General features: G+C 40.7%; 1 protein-coding gene across 10 annotated transcripts in view; it reads left to right on the plus strand.

Moving 5' to 3' along the window:
• The window catches only part of LOC125450835 (tight junction protein ZO-2-like), a 121,929-nt gene that overhangs the window by 45,697 nt on the left and 58,599 nt on the right, over positions 1-17,633 (plus strand). For 8 of the 10 annotated variants that reach the window (XM_048527148.2, XM_048527153.2, XM_048527146.2 and 5 more), the window contains exons 2-3: positions 14,216-14,269; positions 15,050-15,174. In XM_048527148.2, the coding sequence (XP_048383105.2) occupies positions 14,225-14,269; positions 15,050-15,174 (170 nt within the window). In that variant the 5' untranslated portion in view covers positions 14,216-14,224. Of the gene's footprint in view, positions 1-9,349; positions 9,546-14,215; positions 14,270-15,049; positions 15,175-17,633 lie in introns of those variants that run through there. The other 2 variants (XM_048527147.2, XM_048527143.2) reach the window with 2 other exon arrangements.

Raw genomic sequence — 17,633 nt, forward strand, 5'->3', positions numbered from 1 at the left:
GGTGCTGAACATTTTGTGCAATCATCAGCACACATCCCCAATTATGAATTTTTTTTTTTGTAATGGAGGGAAGGTTATTTGATGAAGCAACAGATGATGATTGGGTCTAGGACACTACTGAGAGGAATTCTTGGAGAATCTCATCTCCTAGCAAGTTGTTGGATAGCATGCGTTAATAACAGTGAAAATGCTATTTTAGCAACAAAACTGGGTTTTAAATTTTTAAAGTAATTGTTTTAATATTGACATTTCAATATGTAAATATGTCACTCTTCCTGTTTTGGATCTCCTATATCCTAGTGCACCCTAATGAAACCACAGAAGAACATAATTGTGAAAACTTCCACTGGCAGGCAGAGTTCATATTTTGTGATGTGCCAGTAAAGAAATGCACAGAAAGACATTGGCAGATGTTGACATGTTTAACATGTCTGTTGCATTGCTGTTGTCTCATGTCAGGACTTGTGTTGAATTGCCATATCAGCAACAGTATAATGAAGTGGTTTAATAGGATAGACATAGAGAAGATGTTTACACTATTGGCCAACCAAAGCTTGACATTAGTCACTGATAAATCTCATCTGGAATTCGGGCGAGACTGGTTACCTTGAAAGTGGGAGGAATGTGAAATTACTACCACGTGGAATGGTCAAAACAAATAGCAGAGAAGCATTTAGGGGGAACACTAAATACATGAGGGAGAAGGACATACTGAGGGTGGGAGAAAGCTTATCTGGATCATTTAAAAACCAGTATGGGACAATTGGGCAAAATGCCCTGTTTTAGTACTATACATTCTAGGTAACTAACTAACGTGTCAAGGTGTTTTAATGGAAATTTAAACAATAAATTTGTGTTATACATTAATGATTTGGACAAAGGAGCTAAGGGTATTGTTGCTAAGTTTGCAGATGACACAAAGGTGGGTGCAGAGACTGATAGTGTTGAGGAAGTGGGAGGCTGCAGAAGGACTTTGCCCACTCTGCTGGCCTGTCTAAGAAGTGGCAGATGGAATTCAACATGGGGAAAGTGTGAGGTTCTGCACTTTGCTAGGAAGAACAGAGGAGCCGACTATTCTCTAAATGGAAAAAGGTTTTGGAAATCCTGAAGCGCACAGGAACTTCAGAGTCCTAGTTCGCGATTTTCTTAATGTTAACATGCAGGTTCATTTGACAGTTAGGAGGGCAAGTGGAATATTTAACATTCATTCGAGAGGTCTAGAATGGAAAAAGCAGAGATATACAGTCTGAGCAATACAAGGCTGTAGTCAGACCACGCTTGGAATATTATAAATGGTTTTGTATTCCTTTTTTTATTTGAGGAAGGTTATGCTGGCCTCTGAGGGAGCCTGGAGGACGTTTGCAAGAATGATCTTGTGGAGAAGGGTTTGTCATATGAAGAGTGGTTGAGGACTCTGAATCTGTATTCTGAGTTTAGTAGGATGGGTGGGGGAGATGTGGGGGAAATCTTATGGAAAATTGCAGACCACTAGTAGGCCTGCATAGGAATTTCTACAGCCAGAAGATGACGAATCTGTGGAACGGAGTGCCGTAGAATGCTGAGCATGTAGTTAAGACAGAGATAAGTCCTTGATTAGTAAGGGGATCAAAGATTACATGGAGAAGGCAGGAAAGTGGGGTTGAGAAACTGATCCAACTGCCTAATTCTGCTCCTATTTTATGGCACTCCACAGTGGAGATTGGGAGAGGTAATTGAAAACTTACTAAGATGAAAGACTCCTTAAATTCTAAGAGGATTCCTTGAGTAACTAGGGAGTTCCACAGAGGATGAAGGTCATCAAAGGCAAAGGGTAAGTGTTAGAAATCCAGAGTCTGAAAATTTGAAGGATGTGACGAAGAAGCAGATTGGAAAGTTAGGGAGGTAGTGCAAAGCAGATGGTGGGGGCGGGGCGGGGGGGTAGGTGTGGAAAATGAGGTTTGAAGTTTTTTTGTGCTGGCTGATTGAGAGTACATGTGAGCGAGTGGCCCTTAGTGCATGACAGGATAATGGGTGACAGAATGTTTTGAATGGAATGGGATTTGGGGAGGTCTCAGAATGTATGCACAATCTTTGTGATGACTGTAGAAGGAGAAACAAAGTAAAAGCCAGTAATGTTTAGGGGTGAATATGATGTGGCATTTGAAAATCCCAGGCCAAGGATATTAGATCTGGGTTTTTTTTTGTCTGATTTTTAAGAACAAAGAACAATACAGCATAGGAATAAGCCCTTTGGCCCTCCAAGCCTGCATCACCACATTTTTGCCCTTCTATACTAAAACTGTCTTTGCTTATATGATCCATATCCCTCTGTTCTGTTACTTTTCACCAATTCATCAAGGTGCTTCTTGAATGCTGCTGTTGTCTGCTTCCACCACCACCTCTGGCAGTGCTTTCCACGTACTCACTACCCTTTTTGTGGGAAAACCGTGCCTCTCACATGTCTCTTAAACTTTTCCACCTTGCAGCTTGAACCTGTAGCACCCAATAATTGACCCCTCCACCTCCAGGCGGTTGGGGGGGAGGGGGTGGGAAGCCTCATTCTTTCTAATCTATGCCATTCACAATCTTTTAAACTTCTATTATGTTGTCTTTCAACCTCTTGTATTCCAATGAAAACAAACCCAGTCTGTCCAACCTTTCTTCATTCCTGAAATCTCCCATAACACGCAATATCCTGGTGAATATTTTTCTGTACAATCTCCAAAGCATCCATATCTTTCTGGTAGTGTGGTGACCAGAACTGAACGCAATATTCCATGTGTGGCCTGACTACAGTTGTGTAATGCTGCAGCATAATTAGTCTATCTCTATACTCAATGCCCCTGCCTATGAAAGCATGCATGCCCTAACCCTTTTTTTTTGTAAACCACCTTGTCTATTTCTGCTGCCACCTTCAGTGTTCTGTGAACCTGCATATCAATACTGTACGGTTCTGCCATTCACTGTATAATTTCCGCCTGGTACTTGACCTTCCCAAGTGCATCCCCTCACATGGAGTCCCTAGTGGTGGTAGCATGTTATCATTCACCTTGTAATTTAAGTAGCTGGGGCGATATGCACTTCCTAGAATCATGGAATCCCTAGTCTGGAAGGAGGCTTTTTGACCCATTGAGTCCACACTGATCCTCTGAGCATCCCACCCAAAGCACCTCCCCTCCTCCGATTTTATAACACTGCAATTTCCATGGCTAATCCACCTTGCCTCTGCTTCCCTGGACATTTTATTGGCAATTTTAGCATGGCCAATCACATGCATATCCTTGAGAGGAAACCAGAGCCCCCACGCAGACACTGAGAACATGCAAACTCTACACAGACCACCCACGCATAGAATCTACCTGGTTCCCTATTGCTGTGAGACAGCACTGATCACCATGCTGCTGTTGTTGCAGTTTTATTTGCAGCTGTGGATTGTGATATGGGATCCATCACATGACTGATAAATCTCTTGCTTTTGCCTCCTGCTGGGGGGGTGTGTGTGTTGTTTTTCTGGAAAATTTTGGTTGATACTTTGGTTGTGTTCTGAATGCACTATCCAAGTCCTGGAGTAGGAGGCTGGAGCTACAGGCTCAGCATTGGAGATGTTGCCCAACTGCACTACAACTAATGTCCTTTAGGGAAGGAAGCTGCTGTCTGTCTGGCCTATCTGTGACTCCAGACCCACAACAATGTGGTTGACTCATAACTGCCCTCTAGGCAATAAATGCTGCCTGGCCAATGACGCCTTCATCTTGTGAATGCGTAAAGAAAGGCGGGGTAGGGGGGGCAATCCCCTCAAAACTCAATTGTAGAGAAGAAAGGAGTTGTTTATTTCAAGGAAGCTTTACTTGTACATGAAGTCAATCTGATGACTTGTATGCTGCCAAACACAATTAATATGCCTGCTATCTTTCATGTATTGATAAGGGTTTGCAAGGGGTGATGAAATTATTGGTTTAAAAGGATCTGCCTGTCTGGCAACATTTACTTTTCATGTGTTTGTGCTCATGGGTTTTTATTTTTTTGTCACTTTTTTGTTGCCGTAGTATTTCCAGTTGAATGTGGCAATCTGGAGAACAGGGAAAATTAGTTCTAATGCTACAGTTAAATACCAAGCCTCCAGGAGGTCCAAGTTCAAGTTCCACTTGTTCCAGAGGTGTGTAATAACACCTTTTTGATCAGTGCTACAAATACTTTCTTTTTCCAGATCTCCTCCACTTTTCTCCCTTCCCCAACCCCTCCATTCCAGTTTTATCAGATTCACCGCTCCTCTCCATTTGTGACACAGCTCTTAATGCCAAGTTTCTGACTCATGTTTACCCCGCAACCGACGTTACTTTTTAAAATTATCTGGTAATTACCACATTGTTCCACGAAAAGCAATGGTATACCCAAATTGGTGGCTACGTTTCCTGCCCTGCAATAGCTACTGCTCACACTTTTTTTAGAAGTGCTTCTATTGGCTCCAGTTAAACAACTGAAGGTGGCAAAAAAATGCTGTCTAAATTTAAAATCCTTTCAAATTATCAATGTGAACTGAATAGCATTGCTGATTACATCTGGTGCGAGCATCTTGAAATCCTGTTAACTAGGTTACTCTACATGTGGAATAATGCACTAAAGCTTCCCTGGATGTGATCCATTTTTGGGTAATGTACAGTACTAGAGATTTTTAAATTCTGACAACAAATTTCTTTCCCCTACAATCGGGGAGGGGGGACTTCAAGACTAGGTGGCTTATTTTTAAAGGTGAGAGAAGGATTTGAAATGAGGAGCGTTTTTTTTACACACTTGTTTTGTGTGTGGAATGAGCTTCGAGGAAATGTTGGATGTGGGTATGGTTGCAATGTTTTAAAAGACATTTTGAATAAGTAGGTGAACAAGAACAGTATGGAGAGCCAAGCACAAGCAGGTGGGATTGGTTTAGTTTAGGATTATGGTTGGTCTGAAGGGTCTGTTTCTGTGCTGTGTGACTATCACACTACAACAGTAAGGTTTGCATATTCTTTCTTTCCTCTAGAATTCTAATTGCTGACTCTGCTCTAAGTACAATAGGTCCACGTTGTATCAAATATAAAATTAACTAACTTTTCAAAATATGGTACTACAAATGAGCATTGAATTGAATGGTAATCTGGGCCACTTTGGCTAGCTGCCTCAGATTCTCTAACAAACATTGGCCTTCAGAAACTGAGGTGCTTTGTCCAACTGATGACTCATTTTGTGCAGCCTCACTTTTATGTTTGAGAACGAGAGTCACTTTCTTGTCTTTGTACACTGCATAATAACAGGACCTCTTTGCATTTAGTTTTAATGGACATGCGTAGCTTTTTCTAAGACTGAGGGTGAAGTAATGTGGGCAGGGACTGTGAGTGTGTTTTTTTTCAGAAAGATAGCAGCAAGATTGCATCAACTTTATAAGCTTAACTCCTCTCTTCAAATTATCATTGTTTGTTTGCTTTAAAACTCCTGGGTGGAGTAAATGACAGGAATGTTTCAACATGTTTCCAGTGGATTGTTTGTTGCAGCAGTTTTGTTTTGCATTAGTGAATGCTTCTAAGGCCACAAAAAATGGCAGGTGGTCTGCAAAAAATCCTAGCTATTGGCGAGAACTGTAGTCTTTATCTGATTACTGTGTGGAAAATGAATAATTTTGTTTTAAATTTCTCTTTGATGGAATTGATGACGAAACAGAAGGAAAGCCACTCAATCCATTTTGAGCCTGTGCTGGCTCTTTCATAGAACTATCAAATTTGATTACTAACTCTGATCTCTTTGTTTGGAAGTTTAATTTTGATTCAAAATATCCTCAGTCAGTGCATTCCTAATCACTGTTTGCCACACTAACTAAATATTTACTCCTCTTAAAGTTAACCTTTCAAATCTCTGCTCTCTGGTTACTGATCATCTTGCCATTGAAAGGAGTTTCTTTTTTAGTTACACTATAAGCACGTCTATCACATCTCCCCATAGCCTCCTGTTTGCAAGATAATAAAATGTGAGGCTGGACGAACACAGCAGGCCAAGCAGCATCTCAGGAGCACAAAAGCTGACGTTTCGGGCCTAGACCCTTCATCAGAGAGCTCTAGGGTCTAGGCCCGAAACGTCAGCTTTTGTGCTCCTGAGATGCTGCTTGGCCTGCTGTGTTTGTCCAGCCTCACATTTTATTATCTTGGAATCTCCAGCATCTGCAGTTCCCATTATCTCTGATACTATTTTAGCCTCCTGTTTGCAATCTGCTTTACTGAGGTCGTTTGCCTTTGGATGAGTTAGGCTGAATGGCCTGTTTATATGTTGTAAAGTTGACACCAGGTTCCTCTCCATTCTCCTTCTCCCTGAAGTCTTCACATCCTTCCTAATAGTTTTATGTGCAGAATTGGATGCAGTTCCCTAGCTGAAACCTAATGATTGTTTTCAAACCGTGTTCTTGCTAACCTCCCTGACAGTCAATTTCCAAGACTCCACAGCATAAAGCTGAAAACAAAATTTATTTGAATAAAACCAAACTCCACGCTGTGCGGTTCACCACCAACTGTGCTTGCTATTGCTTCTTTATTTTTGGCTATCAATTCATCAGACAGTTGGAAGATTATTCCTGTTTTCTTTGGAAATGGTGACATTTTCAGTTCACATTTGAGTTCAACAGTTGAGGTGAAACTTTGTGCTTTTGTTATCAACAGATATGTTTATTCATAGCTGGAAAAATAGTTTCATCTTTGGTCCAGAAATACACCCAACTGCAGTGAGTTTTTTTTAAAAAATGGGTTCCAAATGTGTTTTGGATTAGAAGATTAGTGTCATTACAAGTTCATCCAAGTTTTGGATGATCTCGTTCAAAAAAAGGTCCTTTTTTGGTTGTGCCTTTTTAAATATGGATTATGCTACAAAGTATTAGTATGACGTGTGTTCCCTACCAAAATGCTTGATTTTTGGCTTGTATTCTATTTCTGTAGTGAGAACCGCTTGTTATGATGTTAGTGGATTTGGGAGATGGAGCTTTTGATACTGTCACTAAAGAAATAGCATTTACTAGCAGACTGCCTGATCTTTGTATGCCCACTCCTTTTTTTTTTACAAAAACCTGTTTGAGCGTAGGGTTCAATTTTGTGTTCATAGAACATAGAACAATATAGCGCAGAACAGGCCCTTCAATCCTCTGTTGCGCCGACCTGTGAAGTAATCTAAGCCCATTCCCCTACACTATCCCATCATCCATCTGCTTATCCAAGGACTGTTTAAATGCCCCTAATGTGGCTGAGTTTAGCTATATTGGCAGGCAGGGTGTTCCACATCCTTGGCACTGAGTAAAGAACCTGCCTCTGATATCTGTCTTAAATCTATCACCCCTCAATTTGTAGCTATGCCCTCTTGTACAAGCTGAAGTCGTCATCCTCGGAAAAAGACTGTCACGGTCCACCCTATCTAATCCTCTGATCATCTTGTATGTCTCTATTAAATCCCCTCTTAGCCTCCTTCTCTCAAATGAGAACAGACCCAAGTCCCTCAGCCTTTCTTCATGGGGCCTGTGCTCCAGACCAGGCAACATCCTGGTAAATCTCCTCTGCACTTTTTCCAGTGCTTTCACATCCTCCCTGTAATGGGGCGACCAGAACTGCATGCAGTATTCCAAATGAGGCCGCACCAGCGTTTTGTACAGTTGCAGCATGACACCACAGCTCCGGAACTCAATCCCTCTACCAATAAAACCGAACACTCCATAAGCGTTCTTAACAGCACTATCAACCTGGGTGGCAACTTTCAGGGATCTATGTACATGGACACCAAGATCCCTCTACACACTCACTCACTACCAAGCATCTCTAGGTATTTTAATTGTGTCTGCATGCCATGGTTCCGAGTTGAAATGCAGATCAACCATGATCTTAGTTAAATAGTGGAACCGGCTTGAGAGGACAGAATAGCCACCCCCTGTTCCTCGTGCATAAATGAAATAGGCTGGGCAAGGCTCTACTTCCAAATCCATTGGAAACTCACAAATTTCTGCAAGCTTTCTATCAGCCACACATATAATAAAGATCATTTTAATGAAATATTGTCCTAAAACAGCTCCAACCTGTTTTTTTTTCCCTCCTTTTTGTGGTACAATTTTAAAAGTACAACTAAGGAAAGCCATGCATTATTCTGTTGTCAGTTCTCCCAGTTTAACAAAATCACTGAGCTACCTGTTTTGTTTAAATTTTGGTAGCCTTCTGCTTTCCAGAGTGTTTAATGAAGTCTGGCCAACTTGGGACCAAGGCAGCATATTAATGTGTAAATTGTGCAGAAATACAATTGTTTGTAGCAGTAGCTTATAAAGTAAGGTGCTGAAAGATGTGGAAGCTGGTGAGGAACCTAATCAAACATGGCCTAGCAGTAGCACTTCCTTCTGAGGAAGGGTCACCAAGCCTGAAACATTTAACTCTTTGGTTTTTCCTTCACAGATGCTGCCAGACCTGCTGGGCTTTACCAGCAACTTTTTGTTTTTGTTCCTGATTTACAGCATCCACGGTTATTTTGGTTTTAATGGCTTAGCAGTTGCTATATAAGTAGGAAAAGGAGGGGGCTAATCAGACCTCTTTGGGCCTAACATTCAGCAAGATCACGGTTTATCTGTATCGTAACACCATCCACTTGCCCTGTTCTGCACCTCCTTGATAACCTTCTCTTGAAATCTCTGCTTTTGAAATTTTTGATTGATCCACTTTTTGGCCCACTTTGGGGTGGGGGCACGCAGTGGGGGGGAAAGAGGGATTCCACCTTTTTGTATACACCACATCGGGTGACCACAAACCAAACCAAACCAAACCACTACCGCCGCAAGAGTTGAGGTTGATACTCCTTAACCTGTAACCAGCTTTCTTCTGATTTGTCAAGGTATCTTGTTTTTGAACTGAGCCTGAAGTGAAATTTTACAGGCTAAGTTTCAGGTGTCTAATAGAAAGTTTGTTTATTTTTGTTTCTGGAAATTCTTTCTGAGCTGAAAGCAAACTGGATTTGTTTGCAAGCCTGAATCAACCAAGTGGACAATGAATGGTTAATGTGGAGCCCTGTCTCATTCCTCCAGTTCGCAGGCTTAATCCCACTTGTTGTAACACTGAGTGTTTGTTTCTTTTTCATAACAGTGGATGTAAGAAAAAAACAACTTCCTTTTTGAAGTTAATGGCTAGTAGAAAACACATACATACTTTTCAAAATTGGATGAGATTAGCATTACTCTTCCATTCTTGTGCAGTATCGCCCTACTTAGTATGTACAATGTAAAATGTGCTAAATTCAGTGTGGCGGCCAAGGTTCTGATTGTGACTGACTTGTGTCCTGAATGGGCTGTTTTGCCTTCCCAGCACAATTGTAACAGGCAGGATTTGCGCTACATGTAGGGCAGCGATGTATTAAGCTTGCATAATCTAGCTTGATGGTTTCTGGAAATGGATGATTCTCGGTGCGAGGACTGACTAGTTGTAGGCGATTGCAACCGTGTAGTGTTGCATCTCAGTATGAAGTCTATCCAAACGCTGCAGCGAAAATGGGCCAATTTAGTGCATTCGTTCAAGCTCTACAGTGGTCTTGTGAGTCTTTCTAAGCTACTGTCACTGTTTTTCATTAATGCTTGATGGTCAGTCCCCGTAGTTTGTTTCTTTTCAATCTTGTAATTGTTCACAGTTCGCTTCTCCTGGTAGTTGGAAAATTCAGACTAACAATTGCATGCTGTTGTAGTTTAGTTTAAATTAATGTAATGATCTCGAAGAGATTAATTGTTGGGATGGCAACTAATTTTTTTCAACACCAGCTGTATGTATCATGTAAAGCTTTTAGTCAAATAATTCTTAATCTGTGTTAATATTTTCAGCTATTTTCTGGAAACTGTCCAGTGTGCATGTTTGAATTGTGAACCCCTTGTACCTGTTGAGCTGTGGTATTGTTTTGGGAATGACAAAACACGAGGCAACCATTTGGTTTGTTGTGCCTACGTTTACCCAGGGCCATGAAGAACTCTTCCCTTTTTTTTTCTGAAAGTTACTATTGAATCTGAACAATGCTTTGGAGACCCAAAGCAAAACCAATCTCCTCTTGCTATTTTTCCGTTTTATCTTAAAACAAATCTGCTTAATGAACCTCCTACTGGAAACAGAGTTGAGGCTTTCTAATATCATCTTGGCACATAAGATTCATCTAAAAGCAAACTAAATCTTAAAGTAATTATTTTATTTCTCATCCCTTATCCCTTATTTTGTCCATTCTACTCGGCTGCAGTGCTTCTCAAAACTATGCACGGTAAAAGAGTGGTATTTTATGAAAATGCTTTGTTGCTGCATAATTGTTCATCAGGGAGGCCACATTTCTGGGCCTTTCAGCTCCTTTTTCGTTCGAAAATTGTCCTTCCTTAAAAAGGAAAGGCACATAACCAAGAACTAAGGACTATAAAATGTGAAAATTACAAGTAGGTCAGCGAACATCTGAAAGTGGAATTCTAACCTCCAGTAAGTGGTTGACATAACTACCGTGAATGCATTTAAAGGGAAACTAAATATACAAGTGAACTGAGAAAGAAATAGAAGGATATATTGATGAGTTGGGAGAAGCATGATCACTAGCATACAATCAGTTCAGCTAAATGGCCTAAATTTGTGCTACACCATTCTCTATAACAGAAGGACTGTGATATCAGTGACTTCTGTTCACCTTTTCCCTCTCTCTTCCCTTCTTTCTTTAAATTGAAGCACAGTTTCTGTGTTTTGGTGATTTTCTTGAAATGTTTGAAAGTACACTTTGCAGTTGTATGGCTCTCATCTGAGGTAGAAAATGTTATACCTTCCACCTGTAGTCTCCTCTTTGGAACTCTGGTACTAAATATTAATTAAGTAATAGATCTATTAGGGAATTTGAGGAAAAGCTTTGTTACCCTAAGAATGTGTGTTCGGGTATAGTGAGGTGTATACTACAAGCTACTGAAACAACACCAGAGGAGGAAGGGAATAGATGAGTATGCTGATAGTGAGCTGAGACTCGTATGGAGCATAAAGCATTTATTTGGAACACTTTAGATTGAATGGCCTGTTTCAGTACTGGAAAACTTTTGAAGTAATTCTGAAGAGCACTTGCCCAAAAGGTTCCCCCATTTTTTCCTTCTCAACTGATTGAAATGCTCGTCCTATAAAAATGCTACACTTGCGAACAGTGGATTTTAACTAAGCAGGTGAGATTTATGTGACTTGAGGGAGCATGGTCATGAGAACTGAGTTTAGTGAGCAAGTCTTTGTTTATTTTTATATTTTTCTTGTATTTTCTCCCCCATCCTTTTTTTGTTTTGTTTTTAAACAATGATATAAATGCAAGCTGTGAAACACCATTATTTCCCCCCTCCCCCACCATGGGAATCCTAGAACTCTTACTACAGGAGCTATTTATTGACCATCTTCATAGACTCCCTAGAGTCTGGAAGAGACCGTTCAGCCCATCAAGTTCACAGCAAACCTCCAAAGAGTGTCTGTCTGACACCACCCTCAAATCTATCCTTGGAACTTTATTTGCCATGACTAATCCACCTAGCCCGCACATCCCTGGACACTATATGGGCCAATTTTTTGCATGGCTAATCCACGTAACCTACACATCTTTAGACTGAGAGGAAAACGGATCATGGGTGGTGGTGGGGGTGGGGGGGTGGGGGGTGGGGGGGGATGTGGGGAGCGGTGGGAAGAGGTGGGCAGCAAGCGTGCAGACATGGGGAGAATGTGTGTGGAGTTTGCACAGTTGCTCAGGGCTAGAATCCTAGTTCCTTGACACTGAGGCAGTGGTGCTTACTACTGAACCACCATGCTGCTGGTGTTTTGATTCTATTTACTGTCCTATGTACTGAAACACAGTGAAAAGTTTTGTTTCAGTGGTACAGGCAGATCATAGTAAGCAAACAATGTACAGATCAAAAATACTTAGACAGATACCTTCAGGTTATATTGCACAGGGTGTGTACTAGGTGAGATCAACATTTAGAGTTGATCACTCTTGTTTAGTAAGATCAGTGTTATTTGAGGTTAGAGTGTCCATTCATCTAGTAATAGCCAGGCAGAAACTGTTCCTAAACCTGCTGGTGTGTGTGTTCAGGCTTCTGTATCTTCCTGACAGAAGAGGTTGTAGGAGATCATTGCTAGGGTGCCGTGGGTCTTTGTTGGCAGCCTTTGTGCAGCAGTGAGCCATGTAAATGAAGTCTGTAGATGCAAGCTTGGTTTCTGTGATGGTCTGGGCTGTGCACACCACCTTCTGTGGTTTCTTATTGTCCTGGGCAGAGCAGTTCCAATACCAGACCATTATGCACTTGGACAGTATGCTTTCAATGGTGCATTGGTAGAAGTTGGTGAGGGACCTTTTATGGACATGCTAAATTTCCTCATGCAACTCAGGGGGGGAAAAAAAAAGAGGCATTGTTGTGCCTCCTTGACCATCTATATGGGAAGTCCAGGACAGGTTGTCAGTTATGGCCACTCCAAGGAACATGATGTCTCGCTCTCGCTCTCGCTCGCCGACATTGAGAGAGATTGTTTTCATTTGCACCGTGTCACCAAGCCCTCTTTCTGCCTTCTGTAGTTTGACCCATCATTGTTAGATATCCGTCCCACTATGATGGCGTCATCAACGAATTTGTATGGTGTTCTGTTACTTCAGGTTTAAAGGGTATGAGATCTGATACAGCTCAGGTGTGATCAAGTTGAATGGTGGCTTAGATGTGATATGCTGTATGGCCATTTCGTGTTCCTATGAGTAACCTCGTGCAGGAGACGGAACAGTCAGTTTGCACACAGCAAGATCCCAGAAAACAGCATTGTGATGATGACTAGATGAGCTTGCTTTTTTTTTGTGGTGTGTGTTTGAAGTATAAATACTGGTCCGGAGGTCTGGAAGATATTTGCTGAATAAATTGCTGTGCACTCGAGGGAAAATTAGCACTTCAACTTAGCAGCACTTTAAGTAGTATTGAAGGAATATTGCATTCCTCTGCGAGTATCAGCCTGGAATTTGTGCCTGGGTTTGTGGAGTGGAATTCTTTTCAAAAAAAGTAGTACTTTTTTTTGGGATTTGACCAGTCTGTTGGGTTGGTGTTTTCACTGATTTTTTTTTTTGTAAAAGCAGTTTTGAGGCAGCAGCTGTACCTTGCATTAGGTGGAAACTTTTTTTTTCCTCTGTTATAGATATCTCCTTTTTTGTTTTGGCCGATATTCACTTACAATGTGTTGCTGCCCTCAAAGGTGCAGGCAAGTTTTATCCCTTTAAATTTCTATGCCAGCCGCTGTCACCAAGCATCAAACTGGTCCAATCAAAAAGAAATCCACCCACTTACCATCTGAGATGGCTATGCCCTTGCAACACAGTTTGTTTTCTAAAATCAGCTAACATACAGAAAGTGACTGAATCACTGTCCATTGATGTTCTGTCAAGCTGGTTACATTTGGACAGTTATCAATTGTTACACAAAGCTTTTGCATAGATATCATGTGAAGCAATAAGTTTTGGTATATCACACTTAATTGGAAAATAAATATCAAAATGAGTAGAGGGCACCCTAGGGATACGCCCCTTCCTAGTGGTGATGCCAGCAAATAAAGTTCTTTTGCTTGAACAAATCACTAGGGCTTATTTCTGTAGCAGTTGAAGTTTTTAAAAAAAAAAAACGAAAGTCATAATAAACTTGTACAGACGTTTTTTTCTTTTAGACCACACTTGGGAAAACAGCACATAGTTTGGTCCCATAAGCGCATAAATGCACCAGGGAAAGGTGCAAATAAGAACAGAAGGGTTATATTTACTGAAAGGCTGAACAAGTTGGGCTATTTTTTGTTTGAAAAATAAAAGGCTGAACAGTGATACAATGGTACACCATAAGATTATGGAGAGTTTTGATGAAACTAAATGTAGAGCAACTCGTTCCATTTCCTGCTAAGACCAGAATTGGGCATCTTCAAAATGAGATTGTCCAAATAAATTCTGTAGAGAATACAGGAGGAACTCTTCTTGCAGAGAATGGTGAGAGAGTGGTTGAGTTGAACAGTACAGTTGCATTTAAAGGGAATTTGGAGAAACACGTGACGAACAGAGGAACACGCTCATGGGGTGTGATGAAATAATGTAGGAGAACACTTGCATGGACTGTAACTATTGACGTGGACCAGTTGGGTTGAATGGCTTGTTTAATATTTTGTGAATACTTGCATAATATTCAAAGTGTTTTTGTTTTTTTCCCTAGGCCACAGCCATGGAGGAGGTGATATGGGAGCAGTTTACTGTGACGTTACAAAAGGTAAGTATTTCTCTGGTTCCTTCAGGTTTATAAGGTAGATTAATAAGGTACGAGATCTTATACCTGATCTGTATCTTCATATTCAATGGTGGCTTTGATTCAAAGTGCTGAATGGGTACCTCCCTATTCTTGAGCACTCCTTTTATTTTTAAATGTTTACTGTGACTAGACCAATGATGGGGTATTATAAACTATTTTAAGCAATATTTAAAACCAGTTTGTAATTTATTCTGTAGCTTGCTTGGAATTTAATACACATAGAATCATTACTGTCATTTCTTTGCTGTGCTTCTTGTTGGGTGGATTTCTTTTTTGTGCCATGGAGTTTGAGTCTCATTTTCCAGCAAAGAGCTTTTTCTTCTTGCAAGTTCTGTTTTATCTAAGCGTTATCTAACATCTCGTTCACTTAACCACATTGCCATTAACAGGTTAACTCTTTGTCCCTAGCCTACATAATGGCCTCAAGTCACTCAGTGGTATTTAGGAAGGCAGCTTCCCAAAGGCAGTTAAGAATCATTGTAAACACTAACTGTCCAGTCGTGCCCATGTCCTGCAAATGAATTTTTAAAAACCGTTGATACTACAATCCTGTGTGTCTCCTATTTTGAAATCAAAAGGAATAAAAGCTCTTCTTTGTCAAAGCTCTTCTTTCTTATTTTTGCCTTTCAAAACTTCTTTGTATTTGTATTAATTATAGGTTTGGTTTTTCCACATAAATCACCTGTTTTGCAAAATTTCATAGTTTTTGTTTTCTCTCCCCTTACCTTCCCAATTGTTTAGGACTCTAAGAGGGGATTTGGTATAGCGGTGTCTGGAGGAAGAGACAACCCCAACTTTGAGAATGGTGAAACTTCTATTATTATCTCTGATGTTTTGGAAGGCGGCCCCGCAGACGGACTACTGCAGTAAGTAAAGCTTGGAGAAGTTTAGTGGTTAGCGATTAATCTGCATTTTAAGTGCAGAGTCAGTGATCGTAACAGAGTTCAAATAAATATTTAGTGAGAGATTTATAAAAGATTACTGATGATTCAGTGAGACTCCTCGTAAAGCCCTCTAAGCTCTTTCATCTTGGAGTAAGAAAGTTTAAAGATTCAAGTCTCAGTCCATGGATTGAAGCAGAATCTGCATGAGTGCAGCACTGTTGGAGATGCTAGCTGTCAGCTGTGATGTTAAATCAAAGCTTGGACTACCTTTGAGTGTGCATAAAACAGTTTTACAGGAGAAATCTCCAGTGTCTTTATTGAAATATATCCTTCAAATAACACTTAACAATGATCTGTCTTCCTTCTTCCCATCTTTGTAGACTACGATGGGCTGTTGGTGCAGACTGCAGTTACTTTTAGGCTTAATCTTTTGTGATAAGGATTCAGTTTTTCTTTTTTGTCGTAGCTTGTACATCTTTCAAAGGTTTACTAATGCTAGTAGCTAAAACTGTGAAAAGAACTTTTCTTGGTGATGCAATGTAATTAAATCTGTAACATGAAATTATAAACTATAATATTAAACTCACTACAAGCCAACAAGAAGTATTTAACTAAAGTTTCAATCAAATTCTAAACCTCCCATTTGTGATAATCCACAAATTGCTGAAGCAATAGTGTCATGCTGGATAGTCAGCACAAACAAAAAACTGGCATATTCAGCAGGTCTGGCAGTATCTGTGGAAGGAGAAAGAGGTAATGATTCAGGTTGGTCATGTTCTGACAAAAGATGTTAATTCTGTTTCTTTTCCCCCACAGATGTTGCCAGACCTGTTGAGTACTTCCAATATCTGCAGTTTTTGGCTGTGGATTAGATGAATCTGGTGTATCAACCTGCTACTGAATTGTATGTTGCATTTTCCCCATTTTAAGGCCAAATCTTTTCAAAATACATTGCTAAATGAGTTCAATGAATTATACACTCTCCAGTTCTGCCAACACAATATCCAGAGGTGGGGATGGAAAAGTTTGCTTTTTGCACCATTTGTATGATTTTACCTATGCTGCTAGAAAGGGTGATGGAAGAAGATTCAGTAGTAACTATTAAGAGTAAGAGCTGGAAATTGGGATAAGTTGGATAGCTCCTTCAAAGACCTAAGAGACATAATGGGCCGAATGGTCTCTTTCAAATGGTGCTAATATCTCCTATATTCTAAACATCATCTTTTGTCCATTGTTTTAAAGTTGTAGGCTGGAAAGTTTTCACCTCTGAACAATATGGACAGCAGTGAAGAAGATGGGAATTTGAGAATGAGAAAAATTTAGGTCCTCTCCATTGAGGAGGGGAAGAAAAGTAGGTGTTTTGTTTTTTTTTTTGCTTAAGGTTTTAAAGGCTAGCTTAGAATCTTGCTTATGAGCAGTGAGGAGCTCTTGGCTTCATTCAGGACTTTTGGCTTACCTTCCATGTCTGAAAGTCAAGGGGGAGGCTATGGTTAGTCAGGAGGCAGCACCCTTCTCAGTCCAGAAAGGTGCTGCAGTATCTCGAGCGAGTGAGCAGGATTTACAGAGACCAAGAAGGCTTAGCAGTTTGGAGGAAATAGGGTGGATTAGAGTGACGAAGGAAGATGCTGCGTGCAATTGAGTGATGAATCATGGGCCTTTTAAAGGCGAAGAGGTACAGTGGGAGAGTTGGCATGCTTGGGGTACCACAGAAGATAGTGACTTGCCTACGTGGAGCAGGGAAGGCCATTGATACATTGGACTTGGTTAAATGTGTTCTATCAAGCATATGTTATGAGTGCAGAACTTCCCGTCAGTATCATCCTGGAACAATTCACCAACATTCCTCCAATAGCAGATTCCAAACATGTAAACCCTCTACCTAAAAGCACAAGACCACCACCTGCAAGTTATCCTCTCTATTCCAGATCATACTGACTGGGAACTATAATTACCATTCCTTCACTGTTGCTAGGTCAATATCCTGAAACTGACTCCCTAAAAACTCGTGACCATCTTCTGTAGGGCAGTTAAGGATGGGCAATAAATGCTGACCCAGCCAGCAGCGCTGCAGAATGGAAACATTTGTGACCGTAAATTTTGTCGTATTGTTTAGTAAGGTGTGTATTAAAATGGGGAGGGAAAGGAAGAAGTCAAAAGTCACGTGGCACCAGGTCATAGTTCAACAGGTTTGTTTGGAATCCCACAAGCTTTTGGAGTGCAGCCTCTTTGTCAGGCGCAGTGAGAGAACACATGGCCACAGAATTTATAGGTAGGGAGATAGAGGGCAGGTCGATCAAAAGATCATACAACTGGTGTGAATGGAGTATCAGATGATAAGTCTCTTCAGTCAGTCAGTGTGGCATCTTTATAAATTCCAGATTTCAGAATAAAACCAGGCTGATTCCAGGTTAAAATCTTGAGACTGATTCTGAACAAACCCT

This window comes from Stegostoma tigrinum, chromosome 3, assembly GCF_030684315.1.
Source record: "Stegostoma tigrinum isolate sSteTig4 chromosome 3, sSteTig4.hap1, whole genome shotgun sequence".
In the NCBI taxonomy this organism is placed as follows: domain Eukaryota; kingdom Metazoa; phylum Chordata; class Chondrichthyes; order Orectolobiformes; family Stegostomatidae; genus Stegostoma; species Stegostoma tigrinum.